Source organism: Rhinoderma darwinii, chromosome 4 (assembly GCF_050947455.1).
Source record: "Rhinoderma darwinii isolate aRhiDar2 chromosome 4, aRhiDar2.hap1, whole genome shotgun sequence".
NCBI lineage: Eukaryota > Metazoa > Chordata > Amphibia > Anura > Rhinodermatidae > Rhinoderma > Rhinoderma darwinii.
Window position 1 is genome coordinate 316182423 of NC_134690.1, and position 21112 is coordinate 316203534.

Consider the following 21112-nt stretch of genomic DNA (forward strand, 5'->3'; position numbering starts at 1 on the left):
CATGGTGTAGTCTTTACACTAGGCACTTCTATGTAGGGGAAAAAAAAACGAACCCTTCCACTAGATTATTGTAGCTCCGCTAAGCTAGTATGGATGTGTCCGACAACATGTTTGTTGACGGTTTTCAATGACAACCATTAGTACAGCTCTGCACTATAAACAAAAATAATATTCAGAAGGGGACATACATTTTTAAAATACTTAAAATATTGTAGAATATTTCCCCCCCCCCCAATGCAGATACATACAATTACTTAAATATGCATGAAAATAAGAGGCTAAATATTGTCAGACTGCGTTGACTTATGTGGAGAATATGGGCTGAATAACAGACAACCATGAAACATGCAGAACATTAGAACTATGGATTGCATATTAAAATAAGGATATGAAAAAAGTACTTGTGTGAATAGCTATGTGGACTAACATTAGTTCCATAATAATAATATTCCAAAGAGCCAAGATGGAAGTAAATGTCAGTGTAGGTGCCCAAAGATTGCATTTTATCTGGGGTATTTTTTTCACACGGAGATTTCAATGTAATTTTTTGGGGTCATCTATGGCTGGCATGCTGTTAAAAGGACATCTGTGGCTGATGCATTGTTCCGGGGACATCTGTGGCTGGCATGCTGTTACAGAACATCTGCAGCTGGCACTAATGGGGAAATCTGTATAAAGATATCTGTGGCCTGCGTGCTTTTATGGAAGCATCTGGGACTGGTGCACATTATAATGGAGAACCTGTGACAGGCAATTATAGGGCATCTAAGTCTCAGGTTTGCTCTCAGAAACATCGGAGCCAATAAAAGGCTATGTTCACATGTAGAGGACTTGCTGTGGATGAAAATCCGAAGCAGAATACAGTAGCATTAACTGACGCGGTAGCAAAGTGGATACGTGAGCACTGCAGCGGTCACGTTTTATAACATGTCATTGCTGGAGGCCGGGTGTACAGAGACCAATTGAAACATTGCCATAGGAGCACCATTGGAGGGAAGTATAGTGTTTTGTGAGGACACACTGCTGTTTTTCCTCAGGGATTTGACGCTGTGGCGGTCAGTGGATTAGTTACAGAAATTGTGTGGACCTGGCTATAAGGCAAAGCAAAACATTTCTGAAACACATAGTGAACTGCCTGGTGATTGGTTGCACTTTGCTTCTTCCACTCCATTGGGGCAAACCCTCGTGGCTCAGACGCGACAAATAAAAAGTAGCTCGTGTAACGTAAAAAAATAATAATTCAGCATACGATTTTTTGCTGTAGCAGAATGACCTATATGAGAGAATCCAGAAAAGAAGCCTCAAAAGTATTCCACATTCTATATTTCCAAATTCACTTAACAAAAAATTCCAGTAATATCGTTTGTACCGTCTTAACACACACCAAAAACCGCAGCAATACGCATGAAATTCGCAGGTAAAAACCGCACCTAATTGTGCGTTTTCGGTGCGGTTTTTAAGTTATGATGCATTTTTTGGCAGGTTTTTTGGCACAGGATTTGGTGCGATTTTCCTCAGCACTAGGTACATACAATTTGCCTGCGGAAAGGCAAGATAAATTGATGTGCTACAGATTTTAAAATCCGCACCACAGCTCAATTTATGTGCAGAACAATAAGCTCATTGACTATGCTAGTACTGTATTACGCTGCAGTTTTGCCGCACGTAATACGCATTATGTGCATTGACCCTAAAGATTATTCCACTTGATCCTGAGTATTTTGTCCATCTACTACCTCATAAGTTTAAAAGACGTAATTTCCTACAGTATACTGTATGCAGCGCCAATGAAAGCTACAAAGAGTCTCTTAGTAACACTAGGGACAAAGGCAAGGCATCGGAAAGAAGCTCGCTCTTCCTCTCCTCAGCGGTGCTAAGCAAATCAAGTTTAGATCAGTGCACTTGAGTATAGCGAAAGCCCTCAAATCCGATTTGGCTGCGCTGCCACACGTCACCAATAGTTGTGGCGCAGGGCAACATGTGTAGCAAGGGAACTATGTGCCAGGAACAGCTCCATTACTACATGTCAGAATGCGGAAGCTCCTGCCCACTTTTATGTTGGAGAATGAATATTTTTACATCGAAGATTCAAGCAAAACATACTATATCTTAGTTAAAATTGCTTTGATCAGCACATATAAGTAATTGTTGGAATAATCTAGAGGTGGGAATTAATATGGGGTTTCTTCTGGTTCAGGAAGCTGGAGGTACGCTTTAGGCTCGGTTCCCACAACGTTTTTTGCAGGCGGGAATTTTAGCTCTGCCTGCACGCCGATTTTCCTGGCGTTTTTCTCCCGCGGCCATTGAGCGACCCGGGGAAAAAATGCTGCGAAATGAGCTTTCTCTGTGTCCCATTGATATCAATGGGAGGTCAGAGACATAAATGCCGGGAGATAGGGCATGTCGCTTCCTTTTCCCGCGGGACTGTTTTTCCGCTCGCGGGAAAAAAACGCCTCCACCTCCCAATGAAATCAATGGGAGGCATTTTCGGAAGTTTTTTTGACGCGTTTTCCGTGTCAAAAAGCTCTGTATGAACAGGCCCATAAAAAAGTATTTCCCATTAAAATAAGAACAAGATAAATACTAAACAAACATAGATCCTTTTTGTCACTCTCTTCCGTAGTTGCTCACAACCCGTTACAGCTCAGGCTGGGTTCACACACAGTTTTTTGCAGGCGGAAATTTTAGCTCTGCCTGCACGCCGATTTTCGCTGCGTTTTTCTCCCGCGGCCATCGAGCTCCGCGGGCAAAAAAACGCAGCGAAATACCCTTTCTCTGACTCCCATTGATGTCAATGGGAGGTCAGAGAGATGTAAACGCCCGAAGATAGGGCATGTCCCTTTTTCCCACGAGCCATTTTTCCTGCTCGTGGGAAGAAAAAAAAAACACCTCCGCCTCCCATTGAAATCAATGGGAGGCATTTTCGGCGGGGTTTCCGTGTCCAAAAACTCTGTGTGAACTGACTCGAACATGGGTTGATACCCAGATGTAGGAATATAGGAAGGGGAAGTATCAATGTGTAACTAGGTAGTTTGGCAATGTATGACGAAAAGCTTAGTGACACCACCAATCTGCCTGTCAGTAAGCTTTCCCAGAAACAGATGGAACAAGGATAAAAGAATTTATAAAAACAACCTGACAGAAGAGGACAACTCAAGGACATTATATATTCAAGTGAATTTATAGAGAAATGTTTTAAAGCATGAAGTATATCACAAACCCTAAATTAATATAGTCATAAATTTATTTTTACTGCCACCACAAAAGTGACAATTTCCAATCTCTGATATTAAAAACAGACATTCATTTACATCAAACTAATTTCACATTCAGAGAAGAGTTTAGCTCCCAGCACTGTTAATAAAAGGAATACTTAGAATATATGGAAAATTTCTTTATTCATTTTATTGGCATTTTCCGTATGGATGTGGTGTGCATAGTGTAAGGGTTTCTACATCTTTCAATACACATTCTATACCGTATAATGCCCTGCTACAATACTTAATGTGAATGTCCAAATTCCGTGCGGATTAATTTCTTTATAAATGAATGATAAAAGTATACCGGAGATTAACTTTCCTATAGTATTTTCAGCATATTCCTGAAATAAACTTGTAGAAATCCTGCAGAAAGGATTAATGGCTGGGCTTCATGATCCTTGTGTCTTACTGCAGACAGGGCAGTGGGAGGAGGCCCCTGCTGCAGCCAGTGGTCTTAAGATCAGACACATGATTGAGTAGAGAGGATGGGAGAAATGGCTAATCTCCTGGAACACATATACAAGAATACTTACATTATGCTGTAAAAAAAAAACAAAAAACAAACAAACCTCTAAACCAGAACATAGTCTGCAATGTGTATTGACATTTCTTTTAGGACGACAATTCAAATTTTGACTTTCAACAGACTGTTCTCTTCACATTTGCCCAGATGGAATGTTTCAACCCTTGGGTTACTTTTACTTCATCCCAGTCTAGTTTTACATCGGGGATCTCTCCTTCAGGTTCTGGGATCGTAGAGAGTGCTCCTTGAGGTGAAGCCACAATGAGGGGTAAGGGGCTGCATTCTTCCCTAAACTCTACTACATGCAGGCCTTTCTTGTTGGCCAAGTCTTGATGGGTTTCCTGTTTTATAAAAGAAACAGTTAAGAAACAAAACTTGATCTCATATTTCACTCATTTTAAAGGCTACTCCCAGAGGCAGTGATCTTATTTACACCATCTGGTCATTGTGTCTATGAAGACAATTCCGTGATGGTGGAACCTTTCTTCTCCCCAGTCAGTGTCAATTTTTGAATAAAACGTCCGGGGTTGAATAGCTATATTGAGCCCCTGACAATTCATTTCTATGAAACTCGTAGTAGAAGTATAAAGCTTCTTCTTCAATTATAGGTGCAGTCATGGCGATGCAAGATACCATGATGTAAGACTAATGCTTCCCCACATGGGACATATAGGGAAGTAGAAGTCTGATATCACCTACAGAGACTGGGCTAATGCCTAATAAAAGAAGCTGGCAGAGGCATGTGACATCATTCACTACTCAACACTGTAGTACCGTGGAGAAGATTGTGGAGTTACAGAGACCCAGTGCTTAACTAGTGTTTTTTTTTCTACTAGCTACCTTTAGAACTATCTACCGTTTAGCTGCGTTTCCTGCCAGATGTTCAAAAGTGGCATTGGGAGAGTGGGCAGTCTAGATGCCTAAGCAAAGGAACTTTGCAGGAAGGACTTCCAGTTTTGCGCCACTCTTCAGAATGCATCTCCTGGCGTCATTACAACATCTGGCGGGAGACACAAGCACGACACTTTAAATGCAACGGCAAAAAAAAAAAAAAAAAAAGGCAGGACACATGTAAGTACCTTACATGCATTAAAAGCTGTGCACAACAATCAAATAGAGCAATTGTTTCCCGCAGAGAAGTATGGAAACCTAAAAATCAGAGCTAAAGTGTCTGCCTGGTACACTAAGCACTGGGACCCTTTCATTTAGGAGATCTATGGGGGATGGGGCCTCAGGTTCTGGAGTCGTCCAATGTGAACTTCTGACATTGAACGGACATGTCAGTAACTTGGAAAAGGGTTTGCGAATATTTCACAATAAAAGACGCTGTTGTTCATAGAAATTAATAAAGGTTTTTTTTAGGATTATTTTTCTAATGGCAATTGAATATTATAAACCATATACAGTATATATTCATTTTGCTAATTTGCACCCATTTTTGTGCTGCAGGCCCCTTGATCCCGTCGCTCAATCCGGTGTGATGACTTGTCATCCATAGTGGCGACATGTCACGTCACTGTGGTGGCCAATTGCCATCCGACATGGCGATATCACTATTAATGAAATATCACCATGGTGAGCAGCAACTGACCTATGGACTACATGTCATCACAGCAGACCAACGGCAAGGAGAGACAGTAATCTGAGGATAACTGGTAAATATGTTGCAAAGTTTGTTATGTTTGCATTTTAGGATGTTTGTACATAATTTCTAAAGCCCAGAAAACCGGTTTAACCCCTTAATGACCGGGCCATTTTGCACGTTAATGACTATAATGACTATTATGACTATTATAACTATTAATGAGGATTATTTTTTGTTTTTTCACGGTCGCATTCCAAGAGTCGTAACTGTTTTTGTATTCCGTCTATATAGCCGTATAAGGGCTTGTTTTTTGCGGGACGAGTTGTATTTTGTAATTGTACCATTTTTAGATGCTTATAATATATAGATTAACTTTTATTAACTTTATTTTAGGAGAGAATTGAAAATAAGCAGCTATTCCAGCATTGATTTTCACGTTATAAATTTACGCCGTTTACTATGCAGTGTAAATAACATGTTAACTTTATTCTATGGGTCGGCACGATTACGGGGATACCAAATATGTAGAGGTTTTATATGTTTTTCCTACGTTTGCACAATAAAAACCCTTTTAGAAAAAAATTACTTGTTTTTGCATCGCCGCATTCCAAGAGCCGTAACGTTTTTATTTTTCCGTCGATGTGGCCGTACGTGGGCTTGATTTTTGCGGGCCAATGTGTAGTTTTCATTAGTACTATTTTGGGGTACATAGGACTTGTAGATTAACTTTTATTTTATTTTTTATGGGGGGAATGGGAGAAAAGAGAGAATTTTGCCGTTGTTTTTTGCGTTTTCTTTGGACGCCGTTCATCCGGCGGTTTAATTAATGTGTTCATTTTATTGGTCAAGTTGTTACGATCGAGGGGATACCATATATGTGTATGTGTGATTTGTTTTGACAGTTTTACTAAATAAAACCACTTTTTGGGCCAAAAAAGTAGTTTTATTTGACTTTGACTGTAATTGTTTTTTGTTTTTTTTCACCAACTTTATTTAACTTATTGTCATTTTTTTTTTTAAAGTCCCACCAGGGGACTTCACTATGCGATGTGCCGATCGCATATATAATGCTTTGGTATACTTAGTATACCAAAGCATTATTGCCTGTCAGTGTAAAACTGACAGGCAACCTATTAGGTCATGCCTCTGGCATCACCTAACAGGCAGATGCTGAAGGCAGACCTGGGGGTCTTTGTTAGACCCCCGGCTGTCATGGAAACCCGACGGCGACCCGCGATTTGTTTGCGGGGGCGCCGATCGGGTGACAGAGGGAGCTCCCTCCCTCTGTCAAACACATTAAATGCCGCTGCCACTATTGACAGCAGCATTTAATGGGTTAAACTGCCGGAATCGGCGCGCGCTTCGATTCCGGCAGTTGCAGCAGGAGCCAGGCTGTGTATAACAGCCGTGCTCCTGCCGCTGATCGCGTGGGTACAGTGACAGTACCCGCGCGATCACAGGACGGATATATCCGTCCTCCTGCGCGAACTAGCAGCTGCAGAGGACGGATATATCCGTCCTTCGGCGTTAAGGAGTTAAAGAGGCTCTGTCACCAAATTATAATGGGAGGAGTGCACCTGCATACACATTTTATATCATTTTGTTGGAATGTGCTGTTCAAACTTCTGTGCTGTTTATGTGATTCATATATGTGGGGTTAGTGACTGCCTCCATGTTTTGTTCTTGCACTCCTCCCATTCTGCCCTGGGTGATTTAAATTAGTTTAACCCCTCAATGACCAGCCTATTTTAAACCTTAATGACCAAGCCATTTTTTACCTTTTTCCATCGTCGCATTCCAAGAGCTATAACTTTTTTATTTTTGCGTCGACATAGCTGTATAAGGTCTTGTGTTTTGCGGGACAAGTTGTATTTTTTAATAGCACCATTTTGCGGTACATATTTATTGAATAACTTTTATTAACTTTTTTTGGGGGGGGGGGGGTAGAAAAAAACCTGAAATTTCTCATCCTAAAACTGCGCCGTTTACCGTGTGGTATAAATAGCACAAAAACTTTATTCAGTGGGTTGTTACGATTACAACGATACCAAATTTGTATAGTTTTTGTATGTTTTACTACTTTTACACAGTAAAAACACTTTTTTTTAAAAATTGTTTGTTTTTGTGTCTCCATATTTGAAGAGCCATAACTATATTATTGTTCCGCCGATGCAGTTGTATGAGAGCTTTTTTTTTGCGGGAAGACTTGTAGTTTTTATTAGTACCAGTTTGGAGTAGATGCGACTTTTTGATCACTTTTTATCACATTTTTTTTAAGTAAGGATTCACAGAAAACAGCAATTTTTCCATAGGTTTTTTATTTAATTTTTTTACGGAGTTCACCGTGCGTGTTAAATAATGTAATAGATTTATAGTCGGGGTCGTTACGGACGCGGCGATAGCAAATATGCGTAACTTTTTTACTTTATTTTGTGTTTTTATTAGTAAAGCAGTTTGTAAGGGGAAAAGTGGGTTTTTCATTTTTTTTTTAATCAACTTTATTAAACTTTTTTTTTACTAGTCCCACTAGGGGACTTTAATATGTGATCCTCCGATCGCTTTTATAATACACTGCAATACTTTTGTATTGCAGTGTATTACTTCCTGTCCGTTTAAAATGGACAGGCATCTGCTAGGTCATGCCTCTAGCAGGCATTCACTACAGGCAGACCTGGGGGCCTTTATTAGGCCCCCGGCTGCCATCGGAGACACAGACACTCGGCGATCTTATCGCCGGGTGTCAGTGGGATGAGAGGGAGCTCCCTCCCTCTCTCCAAAACCACTCCGATGCGGTGCACGCTATTGAGCACCGCATCTGAGGGGTTAAACAGGTGAGATCGATACTTCTATCGATCTCACACGTTCGAGCAGGGACGCCCCCAGCTACCTCTGGCAGCTGAGAGCAGGGAAATTTGACAGCTCCCTGCTCTGTTTACTTATTGCGATGCAGTGACATAAAAAGTCTATTGAATCGGAATAAGGCCCGTTAGTGACCGACGTAGAAACACTATGGGTTAATGCTGGTTCCTACCATCCCCATCTTACAGAGATCGCCTTGTCGTGGCAGGTGGGCAAACACTTTTTGATCAAAATGTGCGCTAAGAACCTCCCTATTATAAGTAGATTTAGCAGTAATGCATATTTATTTATATTTAGTGGTTTAGGTTGCATTGGTTTTCGCAGTGTGCTGTCGCCATTCTATTCACACTCCCGACACTTCTATAACGTTTTTGTGGGACTTACTCACACAGCACAGCGAGATCACGCTACTCTGTGCCGTGATTAAGTCCCACACAAACTTTACCGAAGTGTCGGGAATGTGAACAGACACCGCGTCCTGGCTGGAGGTGATGTCTATTCACTCTCAAGACACTTCAGTAAAGTTAATGTGGGTGTATGTGATCATGCTGTGCGGAGTACAAATGGACATGAATGGAGAGAAGTGTATAACGCGGATTGGTCAGCGTCATACACTTCTCTTCACAATGCCCACTTGGTCAAAAGGTAACACACGCTCAGTTGTCTATTAAGAAACGAATTAGCATAAATCTAAAATTGCTCACAACTTGCTCAAAAATGATAGTTTTTCAAAATAAAAACCACCGCTGTTATCTACATTACAGCGCTGATCAGATTATGTAGGAGATAGGGCATTGATAATGTGGGGACACATTACGTTTTTTAGTACATTAAAGGTAAAAAATATCACATTGGTTCAAATTACAAACTCCACTACATGTGTACTCCATCTTTTGCTAATCAATTTGTAATATCACAACATGTTACCTGAAGACTGTGGATAAACATCTGCACTCTCTTGGCTAAGTTACTTACCAGAATGCACAAACATTCAACTGCTATTTGTAATAGTTATAGATGCCCTATATAATGGCAATGATTTTTAAAAACGTTACTGTAAAATCAATGGTGACATACCTGCTGTGCAAGACCCAAGAAGAGCGCCCTTGTGAGGTTAAGCATATTGACGGAACCACTCACTTTGGCATACATGTCTTCGATACCAATTAGCTTACAGATGGTGATAACTGCTCTGTGACAATGGAGACCATAACCTAAACAAGAAAACATTTATACAAATATAAAAACCTAAAGAAACATAAGAATCTGCGTAAACAATGAGCAATATTATATCCCTCCATGTAGCTTACCTAAGTGGCACTAGAAAAGTAGTTAAATCCTACCCTTTTCACACTGAACCATGGTAATAAAACAAGATTTTCACATCTGTCATATTGTGACAGGAAGATCTGTGAGTTGGACTCCGCATGAATCTGATCTGTAACTTAGTGTAAAGATAACTTCACACAGGAATAAAGTGATGAGAAAACTTTTATTATGCAGTAAAAGGGTTTTTTATAGAATGCCTTTGGCAGTACTGTTTTAAAGTATTATTCTGTTAACCCCATCCCTCCGCAGCCAATTTTGGGTTTTTCCGTTTCGTCTTTTCCCGTGCCTTCCAAAAGCCATAACTTTAGAGGCTCTGTCAGCAGATTATAAGTGCATAAGTCTCCTACATAATCTGATCGGCGCTGTAATGTAGATAACAGTGGTTTTTATTTTGAAAAACGATCATTTTTGAGCAAGTTATGAGCAATTTTAGATTTATGCGAATTAGTTTCTGAATGACCAACTGGGCGTGTTTTTACTTTGTACCAACTGGGCGTTGTACAGAGGAGTGTATGAGGCTGACCAATCAGTGACCAATCAGCGTCATACACTTCTCATTGTTCCAGCCCAGCTTCTTTCACTGCACGATCACGCTGTAACAATGGGCTGGAACAATCAGAAGTGTCACTGATTGGTCAGCGTCATACACTTCTTTACAACGCCCAGTTGGTAAAAAGTAAAAACACGCCCAGTTCGTCATTAAGAAACTAATTAGCATAAATCTAAAATTGCTCATAACTTGCTCAAAAATGATCAATTTTCAATATAAAAACCACTGTTATCTACATAACAGCGTCGATCAGATTATGTAGGAGATAGGCCACTTATAATCTGGTGACAGAGCCTCTTTAAACTGTATGAGGGCTTGTTTTTTGCAGAACGAATTTTCGTTTTTCATGTCACCATTTAATGTACCATATTATGTACTGGAAAAAACAATATTTGTGGGGTGAAATTGGCAAAAAAAACAGCGATTACGTCATTATTTCTTTCGGTTTCATTTTTACAGTGTTTATTGTGCCGTAAAAACGACAGGTTAACTATTGTACGGGTTAAAACAATTAAGGCAATACCAAATTGATTCGTTTTTTTATGTTTTACTACATTTACAAAGAAAATAGTGATTTGTTATAAAAAATGTGTGTTTTGCCATAACTTTTTTTTATTATTCCGTCGATTAAGTGGTATGAGGGCATATTTTCTGCGGGTCGAGCTGTATTGGTATCATTTTGCAGTACATACGACTTTTTCATCACTTCATTTTGAAAAAAAGTGATCAAAACAGCAATTCTGGAGTTTTTTTTACAAAGTTCGCCGTGTGGGTTAAATAATGCTATATTGTAATATTTCGGACTTTTACATATGCGACGATACCAGTTATGTTCATTTATATTTTTCTTTAGCAATACTTTAGTGAAAAAAAATGGGAATTATTTTTTAATTTTTTACTTTTAATATATTTTTTTGTACATTAACCCCTTCCCGCTCCTGGACATACTATTAGGTCATGGCAGCTGTATCGTTCGCGCTCCATGACCTAATAGTACGTCTCGGGAGTAACGGCCGTTTCGGCCGTCCTCCCGACACATACAGGAGCTGTGACAGCTGCAGTCTCGTACAGCAGCTGTCACAGCTCCTACAGCGGGGACCGATCGCTGTCTCCCCACTGATTAACCCCTGAAAAGCCGCGTTCTATAGAGATCGCGGCTTTTTAGGGGTTAAGCTGCCATCGCCGGCCTGCTACACGATAGCGGCCGGCGATGGTGACTATGGCAACCGGACACCAAACAATGGCGTCCGGCTATGCCATAGACGGAAGCCTAGTGGGTCCTGACAAAGTCAGGACCCACTATGCTTGCTGTCAGTGAGTAACTGAGAGTTCTAATACACTGCACTACGCATGTAGTGCAGTGTATTAGAATAGCGATCAGAGCCTCCTGCCCTCAAGTCCCCTAGTGGGACAAAGTAATAAAGTAAAAAAAAAAGATGTGTAAAAATAAGAAAATAAAAGTTTTAAAAGTATAAAAAGTAAAATCCCCCTTTTTACCTTATCAGTCATTTATTATTAATAAAAATATATAAATAAACAAATAAACTATACATAATTGGTATCGCCGTGTCCGTAACGGCCTGAACGACAAAATTATTTCGTTATTTATCCCGCACGGTGAACGCTGTAAAAGAAAATAATAATAAAACGTACCACAATCACAATTGTTTGGTCACTTCATCTCCCAAAAAATGGAATAAAAAGAGATCAAAAAGTCGCATGTACCTAAAAATGGTACTGATCGAAAATACAGTACGTTACGCAAAAAATAAGTCCTCGCACGGCTTTATTGATTGAAAAATAAAAAAGTTATGGCTCTTAGAATAAGGTAACACAAAAAGTGAATGATTTTTTACAAATCGTATTTTATTGTGCAAACGCCATAAGACATAAAAAAAAACTATAAACATAGGGTATCGCCATAATCGTATCGCCCCGCAGAATAAAGTGAATATGTCATTTATAGCACACGGTGAACGCTGTAAAAAAAAAATCAAATAAAAAAACAATAGTAGAATTGCTGTTTTTTAGTCACCACGCCACCTAAAAATAGAATAAAAACTGATAAAAAAGTCGCATGCACCCCATGAAAAGTACAATGGATTCCTCAAGGGGTCTAGTTTCCAAATTGGGGTCACTTTTGGGGGGTTTCCAATGTTTTGGCACCACAAGACCTCTTCAAACCGGACATGGTGCCTAATAAAAAAGAGGCCTCAAAATCCTCTAGGTGCTCCTTTGCTTCGGAGGCCGGTGCTTCAGTCCATTACCGCACTAGGGCCACATGTGGGATATTTCTAAAAACTGCAGAATCTGGGCAATACGTATTAAGTTGCGTTTCTCTGATAAATCCTTTTGTGTTATAAAAAAAAATGGTATAAAGAGGATTTTCTGACAAAAAAAAAATGTAAATTTCACCTCTACATTGCTCTAAATTTCTGTGAAACACCTAAAGGGTTCATAAACTTTCTAAATGCTGTTGTGAATACTTTGAGGGGTCTAGTTTCTAAAATGGGGTGTTTGATAGGGGTTTCTAATATATGGGCCCCTCAAAGCAACTTCAGAACTGAACTGTAACCTAAAAAAATAAATAAATTAGGCAATACTTCGCTTCTTACATTATACTGATAATGAGCCGTGCCCACCCCGAGATGACCCCAGTTTTGACCGTTTGTGTAAACGGAGACCCCTATTAGACCGTTTCAGTGCCCGATTTTCCCAAGCATACACCCCCGAGAAGTGTATTTCTATTGATGAGTCCCTGGTACATTTTAAAGGGAGGGTTCAATTCCGCGAGTACCTGCCGGGTAAGAGGGCAAGGTATGGCGTAAAGATGTATAAGCTGTGCGAGAGTGCATCAGGGTATACCTACAGAGTTAGGATATATGAAGGAAAGGCCACCCCCAAACCAGACTGCATCCTGGACTACAATAGGTACATGGGAGGGATGGACTTGTCAGATCAAGTCCTGAAGCCCTACAGCGCCATGCGGTGTGGTATAAGAAGCTGGCAGTGCACATCATACAGATGGCATTGTACAATGCGTACATGCTACATCGATGTGCAGGCCAGAGGGGAACTTTCCTGGAATTTCAAGAGGTGATTATCAAGAACCTAATCTTTAGGGACCAAGAAGGGGTGGCACCCAGTACTTCTGGAAGCGGGGCCACACGCATCGTACCAGGGCGGCAACACTTTCCAGGAGAAGTTCCCCAAACTGGCAAGAAGGGAAAAAGTCAAAAGAGGTGCAAAGTCTGCTATAAGAGGGCGATAAGGGATGACACAATATATCAATGTGACACGTGCCCCGAATAACCAGAGCTCTGTATGAAAGAGTGTTTTAAAATTTATCATACATCCCTTGGTTTATAATTTACCCCAATTTTACTTACCCTGATGTACTCCGCACAGCTTATCCCCCCTCGTCTTTCCCCTCTGGGCCCTGCTGTGTGCCCAGGCAGCTGATAACAGCCACATGTAGGGTATTGCCATACCCGGGAGAACCCACATTACAGTTTATGGGGTGTAGGTCTCCGGTCAAAATGCTCATTACACCTCTAGATGAATGCCTTAAGGGTGTAGTTTTTAAAACGGAGTCACTTCTTGCGCGTTTCAACTGTACTGGTACCTCAGGGGCTTCTGCATACATGACTTCGCACTAGAAAATCCCCAGTAGGCCAAATGGTGGTCCTTTCCTTCTGAGCTCTCCCATGGGCCCAAACGGCAGTTTATCACCACAAATGGGGTATTGCGGCACTCAGAACAAATTGCGCAACAGAATGGGGCATTTTGTTTCTTGTGAAAATAAGACATTTTCAGCCAAAATTACATATTATTTGAAAAAAATTATTTTGTTTTAATTCCCAGCCCAATTCAAATAAGTTCTGTGAAAAAACTATGGAGTCAAAATGGTCACAACTCCCATAAATGAATTCCTTGAGGGGTGTAGTTTCCAAAATGGGGTCACTTGTGGTTGGTTTCTATTGCTTTGATACCTCTGGGGCTCTGCAAATGCGTCATGGCACCCGAAAACAAAATTCAGCAAAATCTGCACTCCAAAGAACACACAGCGCTCATTCCCTTCTGAGGCCTCCCATGGGCCCAAACGGCAGTTTATCGCCACAAATGGGGTATTGCGTCACTCAGGAGAAATTGGGCAACAAACTGGGGTATTTTGTTCCCTGTGAAAATAAGAAATTTTGATAAAAAATTACATCTTATTGGAAAAAATTTCATTTTTTTCATTTCACAGCCCAATTCAAATAGGTGCTGTGAAAAACTGAGGTCAAAATTGTAACAACCACCATATTTGAATTCCTTGAGGGGTGTAGTTTCCAAAATGGGGTCACTTCTGGTGGGTTTCCATTGCTTTGATACCTCTGAGGCTCTACAAATGCAACATGGCACCCGAAAACCAATCCAGCAAAATCTGGACTCCAACAAACACATAGCGCTCCTTTCCTTCTGAGCCCTCCCATGGGCCCAAACGGCAGTTTATCACCACAAATGGGGTATTGCAGCACTAAGGAAAAATTGGGCAACAAAATGGGGTATTTTGTTCCCTGTGAAAATAAGAAATTTTGATCACAAATGACATTTTATTGGAAAAAAATATATTTTTTTCATTTCACAGCCCAATTCAAATACGTGCTGTGAAAACACTGTGTGGTCAAAATGGTAACAACAACCATAAATGAATTCCTTGAGGGGTGTAGTTTCCAAAATGGGGTCACTATTGGGGGATTCCTACTGTTTTGTCACCTCAACACCTTTTCAAACCTGGCATGCTGCCTAAAATATATTCTAATAAAAAAAAAGAGGCCTCAAAATGCACTAGGTGCTTCTTTGCTTCTAGGGCTTGTGTTTTATTCCACGAGCGCAGTAGAGCCACATGTGGGACATTTCTAAAAACTGCAGAATCTGGACAATACATATTTAGTAGTGTTTCTCTGGTAAAACCTTCTGTGTTACAGAAAAAAAATTGAATAAAATTTAAATTCAGCAAGAAAAATGAAATTTGCAAATTTCACCTCCACTTTGCTTTAATTCCTGTGAAATGCCTAAAGGGTTAAAAAAAACTTTCTAAATGCTGTTTTGAATACTTTGAGGGGTCTAGTTTTTCAAATGGGGTGCTTTATCAGGGTTTCTAATACATAGGCCCCTCAAAGCCACTTCAGAACTCAAGAGGTACCTTAAAAAAAAGGCTTTTGACATTTTCTTAAAAATATGAGAAATTGCTGTTTATGTTCTAAGCCTTGTAACGTCCAAGAAAAATAAAAGAATGTTCAAAAAACGATGCCAATCTAAAATAGACATATGGGAAATGTGAACTAGTAACTATTTTGGGTGGTATAACCGTCTGTTTTACAAGCAAATGCTATTTTTTCTAAATTTACTCTAAATTTACTCTAAATTTTGCAATTTTTCACCAATAAACACTGAATATATAGACTAAATTTTACCACGAACATGAAGCCCAATGTGTCACGATAAAACAATCTCAGAATCGCTTGGATAGGTTTAAGCATTCCGACGTTATTACCACATAAAGTGAAATATGTCAGATTTGAAAAATGGGCTCTGAGCCTTAAGGCCAAAACTAGGCTGCGTCCTTAAGGGGTTAAGAAAAAAAACAAAAACAACTTTATTCAAATGTTTTTTTTAGAATTCCCCCTAGGGGACTTGAACCAGCGATCATTGGATCGCTTGCATGATATACTGCAATACTAATGTATTGCAGTATATCGTCGACACGCGCTCAGCATGGAGTGGGTTCAGTCCGTTAGCCCACTCCATACAGGCCCTTATCACCTGTCAGATACTATTTAGAGTAAATTTAGAAAAAATAGCATTTTTCAGAATTTAAATGCATCTGCTTGTAAAACAGACGGTTATACCACCCAAAATAGTTACTAGTTCACATTTCCCATATGTCTACTTTAGATTGGCATCGTTTTTTGAACATTCTTTTATTTTTCTTGGACGTTACAAGGCTTAGAACATAAACAGCAATTTCTCATATTTTTAAGAAAATGTCAAAAGCCTTTTTTTACATTTAATCTAGTCTGTGGGTCGATGCGATTACGCCGATACCACACGTATATAGTTTTTTTTTTATGTCTTATGGTGTTTGCACGATAAAATCACGGTTTTAAAAATGTTTTGTATACATGTTGCCATATTCTAAGAGCCATACATTTTTTATTTTTCCATCAAGGAAGCTGTGTGAGGGCTTGTTTTTTGCGGAAAAAAATAGTTTTGGTACCATTTTTGGGTACATGCAACTTTTTGATCCTTATTTATTAAATTTTTGGGGGGCTGAAGTGACAAAAAAACAATACCAGAATCTCTATTTTTAATATATTTTTTTTACCGCGTTCACTGTGCAGGATAAAGAACATTATATTTTTACAGTTTAGACCATCAGACACTGCAATACTAATTATGCCCCCTATATTTCACACATATTATTACTACTTGCACATTATACACTATTCATTTACTTTTTACTACATATCCTATGCACCACACGCCACTCCCCTCAAGGCTAGTGGGAGTGGCTATTATTATTTAAACACACCTGTGCACTTTCCTTCAGCAGTATTTTTGACCTGGCTGCGTCCTGTTGGGATTATACCTGCCCAATTTGTGAGTATGGCCATTTTTTGCGTTTTTAATCTTATTATATGTCCCACTTTTTTTCTGTGGTTAGCTTCAAGTTTGGAACGAAAAGTTCCAGTTAGGGACTCGCAAGTGTGGGGATCCGTAACGAGGATTGCGAGCTTGCTTTTGTGAGTATGGCCATTTTTTGTATTTTTAATACTAATTATGCCTATTTTTTTTTTCTAATAATAAAGGACTTTATAGGGGGGAACATTTTGATTATTTTATTACTAGGGACTTGAAGATCCAACTGTTACTATAAGGGCAGGTTCACACATGGCGGAATTGCTGTGGAATTCCGCTGCAGACAGTCCGCAGTGGAATTCTCCAGCGGCCGTTTTTTACATTTGTTTCAATACATTTTTAGGCAAGTTAGTTCAGACATTGCGGAAAACTCCGCTGCGGACCATAGGCGGCGGTGCAGACTTTTCCCTCCGCAGCATGCACTGTCTGTTGCGGAGAAGAAGCGGAATTTCACTGCGGATTTCAGCCTTTGCAATGCAAAAACTGAAAACTGTGGCAAGTCCGCTATCTTTTCTGCAACGTCTGAATTACCTGTCAAATATGCAAATGTTGGTGCAGATTCGTTGCGTAATTGCCCCAAATCTGCAGCAACATTTGCAGCGAAAAACTCTGCCACTTGTTAACATGCCCTAATACTTATGTAATGCAGGGTATTATACCCGTCAGTTTGACACTGACAGGCATCGTATTAGGTCCTGCCTCTGGCGGGACCTAATCACCTTCCGTAGATGGCAGACCCGGAGGCCTTTGTCAGGCCTCTAGTTGCCATAGGAACCCCGCAATCGTGTAGCGGGCTGCCGACGTTGTTGTAACTCCTTAAATGCGGCAGTCACTATTGACCGCTGCATTTAAGGGGTTAATTGGCGGGAAAATCACTGTGCTCCCAACCGATGTCTTCACTCAGTACTAAGGCTGCTTGTAGCAGCCAGTACTGAAAGATCCCGAGCTGCGGGGAATGCCTGTGTGCACCGTCAGGAGCACACGTAGATTAACGGGCTGCAGGCAGAAGGACAAGCGCTGCAACCCGTTAATCTACAAGATACATAAATCCATATGCAGTTAGCTCCCCTAGTGGTGGCTGCAGGAATGCAGAATGACATTATTTATCACATCAGAGGTCCCCTATACAGATATATAATGACATTAATCTACACAGATCTTGGGACTTGAAATTAAATGGTTGATTGCCAACTTTAACCCCTTCCCATTGCAGCCACTTTTGGACTAAATGACAGAGCCCCATTTTTAAAATCTGACGTGTCAATTTATGTGGTATTAACTTTGAAATGTTTTCACCTAGCCAAGCAATTCTGAGATTGTTTTCTCGTGACAAATTGTACTTTATGTCAGGGGTAAAATTTGGCCGATAAATTCATTGCTTATTTGTGAAACACTCAAAATTGCAAAAATTGTCATTTTTCTAAATTTGAATGTATCTGCTTGTACGACAGATGGTAATATCACACAAAATAATTACTAGTTTACATTTCCCATATGTGAATTTTATGTTGGCATAATTTTTTGAACATCCTTTTATTTTTCAAAGACGTTACATACCTTATAAGTTTAGCAGCAATTTCTCACACTTTCAAGAACATTTCAAAAGCCCATTTTTATAGGCTTCCGTTCAGTTCTGAAGTGGCTTTGAGGGGCCTATATATCTTTGGAAACCCCCATAAATTATCCCATTTTAAAAACTGCACCCCTCAAAGTATTCAAAACCGCATTTAGAAAGTTTCTTAACCCTTTAGGCGTTTCACAGGAATTGAAGCAAAGTGGAGGTGAAATTTACAAATCTCATTTTTTTTTTGCAGAAATTCAATCGATTTTTTTCGGTAACACAGAAGGTTTTACCAGAGAAACGCAACTCAATAATTATTGCCCGCATTCTGCAGTTTTTAGAAATATCCCACGTGGCCCTAGTGTGCTACTGGACTGAAACACAGGCCTCAGGAGCACCTATTGGATTTTGGGGCCTTCTTTTTATTAGATTATATTTTAGGCACCATGTCAGGTTAGAAGAGGTCTTGTGGTGCCAAAACAAAAGGAAACATCTCAAAAAGACCCCATTTTGGAATCTACACCCACAAAGAAATTCATCTAGGGGTGTAGTGAGCATTTTGACCCCACAGGTGTTCCATAGATTTTACTAGGATTGGGCAGTGAAAATGTAAAATTATTTTTTTTCCAATAAGACGTAGCTGTATTTCAAAATTTTTCATTTTGTCAACAAATAAAGGAGAAAAAGAACCCCAACATTTGTAAAGCAACTTCTTCAGAGTAGGGAAATACCCCATATGTGGTCATAAACTGCTGCCTGCTTGGATAAATGACAGGGCTCAGAAGGGAAGGAGCACCATTTGAATCACAGATTTTGCTGGATTGATTCCTTGGTGCCATGTTGCATTTACAGAGCCCCTGTACCAGTACAGTAAAAACCCCTGAAATGTGACTCCATTTGGTAAGCTATACATGTTGAGGAATTCATCTAGAGGTGTAGTGAGCATTTTAACCACACAGGTTTTTGCTAAATTCATTAGAATTGGGATGTGAAAAATAAAAAAATATATAATTTTTTTCCCAAATATTTAGCATTTTCACAAGGACTATAGGAGAAAAGCACCTCAACGTTTGTAAAGCATTTTCTTCTGAGTACAGCAATACCCCATATGCGATCGCAAACTGCTGTTTGGACACACGGCAGGAATCAGAAGAGAAGGAGAGCCATTTGGATTTTGAGCACATAATTAGTAACTATTTTGTGTGCTATTAGGGTATGTTCCCACGGCCCATTTTCGTCCGTTTTTCGGGCCGTAAATGCCTGAAAAATGGCTGAAAAATCAGAAGCAGAACGCCTGCAAACATCTGCCCATTGATTGCAATGGAAAATACGGCGTTATGTTCTGATGGGCCGTTTTTTTACGCGGCCGTTTTGTAAAGCGGCCGCGTAAAAAAAGGACGCGAAAAAGAAGTGCAGGTCACTACTTGGGACGTTTTTGGAGCGGTTTTCCATAGACTATTGAAAACCGCTCCAAAAACGGCCGTAAAAAAAAGCGAAAATCTCGAGTGGCTTAAAAAAAACGTCTGAAAATGGTGTTTTTCACAAATAAGCAATGAATTTATCGACAAAAAATTTCACCCCTGAGATAAAGTACAATTTATCACGGGAAAACAATCTCAGAATCGCTTGGTGAAAGAATTACTACATAAAGTGACATATGTCAGATTTTAAAGTGTAGCTAAACGTTTGACAAACTTCTGACATGTCATAGTGACATGTCAGAAGTTTGGATTGGTGGGCGTCCAAGCACTGAGACCCCCACCAATTGCTAGAACGAAGCGGCTGAAGCGTTCGTGTGAGCGCTCAGGCGCTTCGTGTCTGTTCGGCTGCTTCCGGAAATAAATGTATCCATGTTCGGACTCAATAGAAAGCCTATGAGCCCGTGCTCCGATACATCGGCTTTCCGGAAAAAGCCGAACAGACACGAAGCAGCTGAGCGCTCACACGAGCACTTCAACTGCTTCATTCTAGCAATTGGTGGGGTTCTCGGTGCTCGGACGCCCACCAATCCCGACTTCTGCCATGTCACTATGACATGTTAGAAGTTTGTCAAATGTTTAGCTACCCTTTAAAAATGAGGCTGTCATTAAGTCCAAAAGTGGCTGTGACGGGAAGGAGTTAGGGTATGTGCACACACACAATCAAAACCGGCTGAAAATACGGAGCTATTTTCAAGGGAAAACAGCTCGTCATTTTTAGACATTTTTTATTCAAAGCCGCGTTTTTAGAGCTGTTTTTCTATAGAGTCTATGAAAAACGGCTAAAATAGTGACATGCACTTCTTTTTGGCGGCCGTTTTTCAAATCAATGAGCAGATTTTCAGAGGCGTTCTGCTTCCGATTTTTCAGCCGTTTTTCGTCCCGAAAAACGACGTAATACACTACGTGTGCACATACCCTTAAAGAGACTGTCACCTGTTTATCAATTCCCTATCTCCTAACTAATCTAATAGGCGCTTTGCCGCTGATAACTACAGTGTTATTTGTTTTAAAAAAACTTTTATTTGCAAAGTTATGAGCATTTTTCTAAATATGTGAAGGAGCATTTATTAGGATCAGTTCACACAGTTTTTTGACACGTATTTTGACGCGGAAACAGTGTTGGAAAATGCGCCAAAAAACAGCCGAAAATGCCTCCCATTGATTTCAATGGGAAGCGGAGGCGTTTTTTTCCCGCGATCAGAAAAAGTCTCGCGGGAAAAAGAAGAGACATGCCCTACCTTTGGGCGTTTACGTCTCTGACCTCCCATTGACATCAATGG

At 40.1% G+C, this 21112-nt stretch overlaps 1 protein-coding gene across 2 annotated transcripts in view; it reads right to left on the reverse strand.

The window, feature by feature from the left end:
* Positions 1-3378: 3378 nt before the first annotated feature.
* MRPS5 (mitochondrial ribosomal protein S5) overlaps positions 3379-21112 on the reverse strand; it is a 225374-nt gene continuing 207640 nt past the window's right edge. For both annotated transcript variants that reach the window (XM_075864416.1, XM_075864417.1), the window contains 2 exons: positions 9305-9441; positions 3379-4124 (listed from right to left, as the gene is read on the reverse strand). In XM_075864416.1, coding sequence (XP_075720531.1) covers positions 3900-4124; positions 9305-9441 — 362 coding nt within the window. In that variant the 3' untranslated portion in view covers positions 3379-3899. The remainder of the gene's footprint in view (positions 4125-9304; positions 9442-21112) is intronic.